This window comes from Anabas testudineus, chromosome 3 (assembly GCF_900324465.2).
Source record: "Anabas testudineus chromosome 3, fAnaTes1.2, whole genome shotgun sequence".
Lineage (NCBI taxonomy): Eukaryota > Metazoa > Chordata > Actinopteri > Anabantiformes > Anabantidae > Anabas > Anabas testudineus.
Genome location: NC_046612.1, coordinates 21292528 through 21302129, shown reverse-complemented (window position 1 = coordinate 21302129; position 9602 = coordinate 21292528). Strand labels below are relative to the sequence as shown.

General features: G+C 42.4%; 1 protein-coding gene across 2 annotated transcripts in view; it reads right to left on the bottom strand.

The window, feature by feature from the left end:
- Positions 1–888: 888 nt before the first annotated feature.
- The window catches only part of LOC113174697 (transcription initiation factor TFIID subunit 4-like), a 78470-nt gene continuing 69756 nt past the window's right edge, over positions 889–9602 (bottom strand). For both annotated transcript variants that reach the window (XM_026378787.1, XM_026378788.1), the window contains one exon: positions 889–3167. In XM_026378787.1, coding sequence (XP_026234572.1) covers positions 2994–3167 — 174 coding nt within the window. In that variant the 3' untranslated portion in view covers positions 889–2993. The remainder of the gene's footprint in view (positions 3168–9602) is intronic.

Below are 9602 nucleotides of genomic sequence, written 5' to 3'. Positions count from 1 at the left end.
TATAGTAATCCAGTCTGCTGGAAATAAATGTAAGGACCAGATTTTCAAACTCTGTTTTAGATATGAATCCTCCAACTTTGGATATCCTCAAGTGATAAAGAGCTGTCCTAGCTGTGGTACTGATATGTAAGTTAAGATCAGCATCAAGAATGACTCCAAGGTTCTCGACCCGCTCGTTGTTTTAAAGGCAGTGAATCGAAATGTGAATATACTATCTGTCTCCGCTTTTGAGGACTTACAACTAGTGTTACTGTCTCAGAGTCTGTCTCTATCGCAGATAGGATGCCGTTCTGAAAAATGTAAGTGTGCATGTGGTGTACACATTCAGGAGGTTGATTTCTGGGTCCATAGTAGTCCGTATGAAACCTTTTCCGTACACAAGCATATAAGGGAGAGGGCGTCTTCAGGGCTGAATCCAGATCAGCAAACTAAAGCTCCAGTGGGACTGAGGAATAGGCCAAGATCTTGAAAAAACCAATATGCTCCCATACCCAATATTTTGCACTGAGTTAAACGGTTTGGTCTTTTCAAAAATGCTTCTCCTTAATTAGCAGCAGAAACCTAGGGGGACTTTTCATAGTTGAGCAGCAGCGCTTGACTCAGTTTGTACTTAGCATGTGCAATGTTAGAAATGGAAATGAAGCAGGCTGAATTAGTAGTTGACTTTGTTAAAACTGTCTCCCAAAAACAGCGGCTTATTTTTCTTTTAAAAGAGCGAGCGAGGCATACTGCTTAGTTATTAACTCAGTTCAGAATCCCGTTTACAGATTTCTTATTTCCTGCTCACACTCCTTCTTTCAGACATCTTAATGTGTGTGTTCTAATAAAGTAAAAGAAACGAAGAAGCAGACGACGTCAGCACCTGCTCAGTTTAGTAAACAGCTTATTTATTCCTTTACAAAATAGGTACAAATACATAAGTATTGTCTTTTTCACACAAACAGGAAATTTTCAAGATATGTACAAGAGTTTACCAAAAATAACGTGGTTCTAATAAACACATAGTCTTGTAAACAATATTTACAAATCACTCTTACATTTAAATGTTATCTTCCCAATCTGTTTAGTAGTATTGTCCTATTATTTTGGCTAAAAAGCTGAAGTAGTAGTAGAAATGTCCTCCTGTGAAACCACGAGAAACTATAGAAATCATTATTAAAATTATTTTCAATCACCACAATAGATACTGTTGTGCTTGTTTTTAAAACATGGTCTTTTGGAGATAAAATTCATGAAAATGTGTTACGCATAAAAGCCAATCAAAAAAAAAAAAAGAAAGAAAGAAAGAAAAGAAAAAGGAAAAAAGAAATATATTAACTGTTAAAAATAAATGTCATTTGACAGAAATTGGCAATATTGTTTTTACTTAAATTTTACTATAATACAGCGACAACTTTCAGTTGTCTGGTAAAATAGATATAAAAAAAGTGCCTTCAAAATGTACAACGCACAACAGTTATTTCAAATGTCACCCATATTTAAATAAATTTCAATATGACAAGAAAAGCTGCATAGAGGCCAAGATATTTAGTTAAATAGAAAAAAAAACTGGACAATATTACATAATACATCAAGGATTTGTAAAAAAAAAAAAAAAAAAAAAAAGAAGAAGGCGACAATGCAGGACAGCATGAGAAAAGCAGGCGTTTTGTTCCATTTCTGTCTTCAGTCAGAAACACAAAGAGAGAAACAAAAAGGGGGGAGAAAACAGAAATGAGTTTTAGGCTGGAATCGTACAAATGAATCCCTCCACAGTGAAATATTACTTAACAGCTGGGACATCTAATGCTGGATAACTGCTGTGCACTAAAACATTTCGTGAACTACCTTTGTCATTCAGTCATCATTACCAAAGTAGGAGGGAGCCAAAGCGGGCTCCAGGGACCCCCTTGAGAATAATTAAAATCTAATTTTTTTTCAAACATCATTAATGTGGAGTATAGCGGGAGGGAATGATAAAGGAATGTCTTTTTTGATCTGAGGTCTCACTAGTCACTACCACATAGCAACGATTATCACCATCTCCGAACCAAAACGCACCTTCTTACCCAGGTATGTTTAAGAAGTGGTCATGACAGGGCACACCCTACAAACATGTAGTTAAAAAGACAGCCTTCACATTAGGTGTGGGTAATAAAAAACTGACTCCCTCAACCAGGAACTGGTGTCATAGTGCGGACTGTGGTTTTGTTTAATGTCCTTTTGTCCCGTGCAGGTTAGGGCGACTATGTGTTCTCACAAATGCTCCACAGGTGAACTGAATAAACTGTCTCATTCAAAGCACATGGTTTTACAAAACATCAGGTTTCAGAATATCGACATATGAGTTACTCCTTTTCTTACAAAGCTTACACGTGATAAAAATATACATGCTGTAAAATAATTCAAAAAGAACTATTTACACATACAGTAAGGGAACTGAGTGTGATGCTGTTATTTGAAATCTTGATGGTTTAAAATTATATCTTGGCATAGAAATCTGTAAAGTCTCTTACTGAATACATCTAAACTACATTCAGTGAACTATGTTCGACAAATAGTCTTGTGGACAATATCATAGGCTGTATCGAGGTGTGAACGTATTTCTCCAAAATAAACCTCTCTCTGAGGTGGTTCATTGAAGCTTCTGCCAATGAGGTCAAAATAAATGACGAGCGTTACCCAACAGACATTGGACCAGTTCTAGGTCAAGTCCTGGGACATGAAAAGATTGTTCCTCTAACAAATCCAACTTCAACATGAAGAATTTGATATGGCCTTTAAACTGAAAGCTCAATCTACACACCATGAAGCTAAACAGAGACACGGAACGACTTTTATTTTTGTAAGGTTTTTCTACCTCTTTCTCTCTCTCTCACTTTCTTCTTACTAAAAGCTACATCAAACGTCACTACAGTACTTATGGACACACAGCTGAAACATTAGATCGGATCTGAAGGCACGTGGCTGGGAAGGAGGAGGAGGTTTGAGGTGGGCGCTGAGCGGAGCACTGGCTACTTGAGCAGGGCACGGTAAAGGAGGAGGGAGTGGGTGGTCTCTCTCTCCTGCTCCATGTAGAAAATTAAGTCCCTGAGGTTGACGCGAGTGATGCGCTGCCGTGTGTACTGGCGTGAGGAGGTTGATGGGGCGGAGGAGCTGGCCGGGGAGCCCGCCGTGCTGCCTGAAACCTGAAGACAAGGAAAGGGGGTCAAAAGGTGAGATGATGGAGGGATTCTTAAATGATTCCTTAAGACTCTCAACAACTAAAACCCACATTTATTTTCACATCTGCAACACAACAACACTGTAACTTATCACTGGTTTGTTTTAAGCAACAGCACTATTTATGCATTAACAAACAAGCAGAAGAACTATGGCGGTTATAAACAGGGATATGTTGCCAAGCATACCACACAAAAAACTCAAAACTGCTCGGTTACAATATGTTCAGTCCAGTTTGGCGTTAACACGTGTTTCTCCATAGATGTCCAGCAAATCTGACTCTCACTCAATTCTCCATTCAGCCTGGTCTCTGTTGCTACCCCACTCTCTGTTTATTTTTACCTGACTATGAGATGCTGACACTGAATGATGGCGACAGGCAGCATAGGCATGCACACAGAATTTCAATCTGACTGTCCTGAAAGTAGTTGCACTGGCAGAAATTGGAGATGAATCAGATCTAGGACATACATACAAAAGCAGGACAGACAAAACATTTTCTTTCTTTTTTTTTCACAGCTCCATGACAAAGTTCCCTGGGTGCAAAAAGGTCAAATCTGGGACGTTTCAGCAAGTAATGTGAACATAACCTTCATGAATTTTATCATACATTCAATTACTGTTGATTATGTTTAGATTTGAGTGACTTCAGATTCCTTTAACAGATGTGTACCCACTTTTTCACCTTTTTCAAACATTTGTCTTGGTGTTGCAGTCAAAGGGATAGTTTTCATAGTAAATACAACCGTGTTTAGAACACTTTGTTTCCCATTCACTAAATGTAGTAATCACTGATGAATGGCAAACACATTGACAGTATCAATAGTAAGGAATGCTGTGGGCTCTAAGCAAGCACACACCTCCAATTAAGAAAAATAATCCCTCTTGCAGGGCATGAATGAGATCAAACAGCCACTTTAATAATGTCCAGATCTTCAGGTGCATCAGAGCACTAGCCGACCATGAGGCTGGGAAAAACACTGTCAGTGTTCTCTGGCTACAAGGGAAGTCATCATTTTTATTTAAGTGTTGTTTATGACCTCTTTACATTGCCCAGAATATGAACAGATTTTCCCTCTAAATAAACAACGCTGCTGACATAGATCCGAGCTGACGTCCCACTCTGAAATGGAACCCTTGTTGTTTTCATTTGATCCAGGAAAAATGAGAACGATAAAAGAGGGAGTGTATACAGAGGCTGATACAAATCAAGAGATGCATTTACATTTGGAAATGAGAAACACTGGGAAACAAATCCAGCAAGTGCCCACTTGAACCCAGGCAGAGAGAAATAAGACCAACATTTCAGTCAGGAACACCCTCTCACAATTACATTGATTGCACCACTCTGTAAACACACAGCACAGACAGGCCTTAATTGCAAACATATGATGGGTATGAATTTACAAGAACCAAACCAAAGTCCCTGCAGCACCCGCCTCCCCTGCTTGTCTTTGTGTACACTCTATGACGATGCCTGTTCTCAGATTTCCCTCAGTATACTCTCTGACCCCTGGACAACAGCGCTGATGAGTGAGAATCGCTAGACCACTGTTCCTGCCAACTTTCCTCAACCACATCTACCATCTCTGGTCAGCAGTACTGACACGCTAGGAGGGAGTTGGGTTGAAGCGCAAGTGGGTACAGTCAGCTAGTCGTCACCCTGCGGCACACCAGACCCTCACTTTGGGGAGCGACCCCAGCCTAATCAGGTCAATCATGGCTGACCACATGTGAAAGATGTGCCTGACTACTGCCATGCCAATTACTGCCACTCACAAGTGAGCCTGGCGACAGGGCCACAGATTTTACCAATCAAAGCCATCCATCCACCTGGATGGATGGGCCGTAGTCGCCAGAGGCAGCAAGAGCTGGGGTGGCGCCATAGTCAGGGGGAAGAAAGCAAGTGTAGCTAGACATTGTTGACCAGGTAGTGTGAAACAGTTCCCAGAATACTTCTGTTCCATTCAAGGATGGGGGCTGCCTTAAGTGATCCAAATACAGGCAGAAAGGTCAGCGGCCTTCCAGGAATTCACTCAACGCAGCCTCTCCTTTTCCATTTGTCTTTATATTCCTTTCACATAAAGAATGACAAAAATGCAAACACCAGTATGTTGTTGTCGGTATCTATGGAGACTAGTCCTTCTCATCAGTACATGCAGGAAATCATGTTGTGGAGGAGGTGGAGCGGGGATGGGAGGGGTAAACACCAACGCTAAACAAAGCAGATGGCTGAGTGTCAGTTAAAAAGGAAAGCGAGACATCAACGACCACGCTTTCCCTGTCGCCAGCAATTACACAGTAATTGTGTCTGAAATTCAGTGAAAAACAAAATGGCAGGCTTTGTAAGGTCACGGTGGATGAAAAGAAAAAGTGAGAAGAAGAGAAAAAGCAGGAGAGCAGAGGCATTAAGGGAGAGAGGAGAAGAGCGTAACTGAAAGTCTCAAAATCAGCTTGGCCAAGAAAGATCCATGAGGCAAAAAACAGCATCTGTCATTTTATCTGTGATGGGCCCTCGGAGGCATTATGTCATATGACATATCCATCGTACAGAACGCACAAGGATACTTCGATACATCTCTTCAGACATTTGACTTGTTTGGAGCGGGGGACAGAGAGAAAAACAGAGGGAGAGAGAAAGAGAGCAGGGTAGAGAACCTGAGGAGAGGAGAGGAGAGGAGAGGAGAGGAGAGGAGAGGAGAGGAGAGGAGAGGAGAGGAGAGGAGAGAAGAGGAGAGGCGAGGAGAGGAGAGGAGAGGAGAGGAGAGAAGAGGAGAGGAGAGGAGAGGAGAGGAGAGGAGAGGAGAGCAGAGGAGAGCAGAGGAGAGGAGAGGAGAGGAGAGGAGAGGAGAGGAGAGGAGAGGAGAGGAGAGGAGAGGAGAGGAGAGGAGAGGAGAGGAGAGGAAACTCGTCTGCCGCCTCTGGTCTTCAGCCACATTCTGTTGACATATATGACAACTAGCCAATGGGCCGTACTCATTATTTTACACCATTTCACTTCTGTGGTTTCAAACACACATGTGCGTGGTGTAGCTGACAAACAGAAACATGACAAATTTCTGCCAAGCTCAGATTCTGACACAGCAATCAGGCAAATAAGCTGCAAAAATTTGATTCCATTTAAATTCCTCGTGTGTATAAACTTCATATAACGCACAGTAGCTTCATAGATACTCCAACAATTTGATGAAAGTTGGAAGCTAGCAACTGGAAACTGCAAATTATTTATTAATAATAATGACATACTTTATTGATCCCTTTGAGGAAATTGTTGTTTGGACAGCTGCAGTAGATGATGGTGCTACAGTGGGGTTTCGGTGTCTTGTCCTAGGACACCTTGGCATCTGGTCAGGAAGAACCAGGAATCAAACCAGTAACTTTTTACAGTTTACAGACAACTGCCATACCAACTGAGCTGACTGCCCTATTATTATTTAGCTATGATCCGTAAACATGCAAAAAAATGAAAGGTCCCACCTTCATGTTCTCCCCCTTAGAGGACTATTAAACTAATTCACATTTAGCAAAAGGTACTTTTGATTAATAATGTAGGTTTCCTCCCCTTTCTTTCTCTCTTTCTCACTAGAGCTTTTGACTCCCTGTCTGCAATACTGCAGCAGCAGCAGTGATGCTTGCAGGTGTCTTGAGGAATTTACATTCAGTCCTTTATTCTTGGAAAAGGGGAAGGGGATGGGGCAAGTGAGGTGGTGGGTTTGTTGCTGATCTGTGGCTTTGAACCCTGAGTGGCACCTGTGCCTTCATGCCGGAGCCAATATTGGATTTGGCCCAGGTCACACCTTAGGGCGATGGGTTAATGGCCCACTTTGCCAGGCACACAGAGCAGCTCGGCCCTGCATAGTCCAACTTGCTGTCTCAGCACTCTACTTCTCACAGCAAAAGTTACAGACAGGAGCTGCATGGTGAGAGAACACACACGTGTACTGTATGTACCAGTGTGTGATGACACAGTGGCTAATATACTGTGTCAACTAAAACTGCAACATGGGGGAAAACAGCAGCGTTGCTCAGCATTCAGGCTGAAGGAGAAAGACTAGCCCCATGTTGGTTGAGAAATAGATAAGCTGCTCATGATGCAACATTACTCTATTGTTGTTATTACTTTGATGCTGAAAAATCCATTTAAACTCTGATGTCTCTGCTTCAGGCAAGGAGGACATATATAGCACAACAGAGACAGACTGTTGACAAGCTAAACAAAGAAGTGAAGCAAAAACTGAACCAGGTGGTGTTTTAGTCAAGTTAAAACCACGGTAGAAACGAACAGCAGACACGATCAAAGATCGATTCATTTTGAGTATGAGGCTGGCACCTAGGCAGGTGGCCATCCATGATGTGGTGGTGCAGTTGTATACTGTATGCATTAAACACAATTTGCAGGCAAAAACTATGAAGTGGCTTAGTGGTAGTCAGGTACTTCTGAAGCGACTCTTCTCACCTGGACTACCTGGCTGAAAGACAAACCTGCATACATGCTGGCTGAATGAAGGACTCACTGATTTGCTGACGGATGAACTAACTGAAAAACTGGCTGTTTGGCTGACCGAGGGCCAGACTGACTCACTGACTGGCTGGCTAATTTACTGACTGAAGGACTGACTGACTGACTGACTGACTTGGCTGACTGACTTTGTGCCAGGAAGCAAAGCTTTCCCACATGTTCTCCTCCACGCTGCATTTCAGTTGGGGAACGCTACCTCGTCCCTTCACAGTGTTTACAGTGTGGAGCCCAGCCGTGGGAGTGCTGCCCTGCTTCATCTCCACACTCAGCCTGAAACGCCTCTTCTACGGCCGCCATTAATCAGCAACAGAGACTTTCTCTCTCCCTCTTTCGCCTCTCCTTTTTCTCGCTTCTCTACGCCCACAGACATGCTGGATGAGGCCATTTTGAAAGAGTTAACAGATGTCTGCTGATTTGCCTCGGGCTTTCTGACATTGCCCGAGTGATGTATTTGATGTGGAGTTTATTCAGCTCTAATAAACGTATAAAGAATTAGAATAATAATTCACAGATGTACATACACAGATTATATGCCAGACACTCTCTTTGAAGCACACAAGGCAGCCAAGATTAACAGAAACAGGGAAAAGGATGAAAAGGGTTTTGGGTCAGTCCACTGATAATCAGTAAGGTCAGGAATAACTAATACCACAGCTTTTACAATTACGCACCAACACAGACAGCCTTTGTTCCTATCACAGGTTTCTTCCCTGTGTAAAAGCCTCAACAAGAAGCTGCCATTGTTACTGGGTTTTTAAAAATGGAGCAATGTGAAACACATTTCGTATATCTGTTTTTTCTTGCCTTGTGTTCTTTTTTTAATTTGTCATTTCGTGAACAGCAGAGGGAAAATCTGAAAGAATAAAGGGGAAAATACAAAGAGATGAGAGTGAGGTCTAGCATTCTGATCATGGCAAAAAAATGAGGGAATTACTTTCAAAACAAACAACTTCCATTTGCTTCACAACTAAAGAACAACAAATCTCAAAAATGGCCAGTTGCAGAGCATCTTAATACCCACATAAACCATAAAAACAGCTACACAGCTCCATGGCAATGCATAGCAACCGTGCAGAATTTCAGTCAAGGAGAAAGGAGGCAAAAAAACACCTTATTACTTCTAACTCCTGCAAGCCATTTTGGTCTCCAAAGGTTTTAGAGCGCCGCAGGCCATGTGTCTGCAGTGTTTCGGGAAATGACTTGCCTTCGCACGAACACTGCTATGTTCTGCAGCACTGCTGCCCCCAGCATCCCCGCTCAATTTCTGTTTAACCCCTTCCTGCCTTCCCTCACACTGACTCACTGCAACAGAGAGCTCACACCCAGCACAATGCTGTCACATTGTTCAGTCTCCCACAAACCAAGGCAAATCAGACCAGCTTTTTCACGAGCTAACACATTAACTCCACGTCTAATTTGGCTACTTAAGCATGTGACGGCACTTCGTGCAGGAAAGGCACAAGGTTATATGGTGTAGAGGAAGAGGGAGCAAAAAGCCTCACCATTCCACTTGATCTACTACAATGTGCGACACAGTTTGCACACTTGAGTGTGTATCAACGGTGGATTAAATCTGCAAACTCGTTGACACAACACATAATTAAAACATCTTGCTCGAGGTCAGGAATTTTCTAATTAGTAGTGTACTGACAAAGCTGCAATTCCATCGCCCTGAGTTTCAAAGTCCACAGGTTACTGCTAAGATGAAAGCTGACCCTGGAGCACTATTCTGCAGGGCTGCTCATACAATTCCTCAGAAGACAGTCACAGGGTCACCAAGCTAAACAGTGCGCTACACCCGGAACGTTTCCAAACAAAGAACTTCAAACTTTCCTGCCTGGAAACACAGTCTTGCTTTTTTCCCCCTTCTCTATTTCTTTTC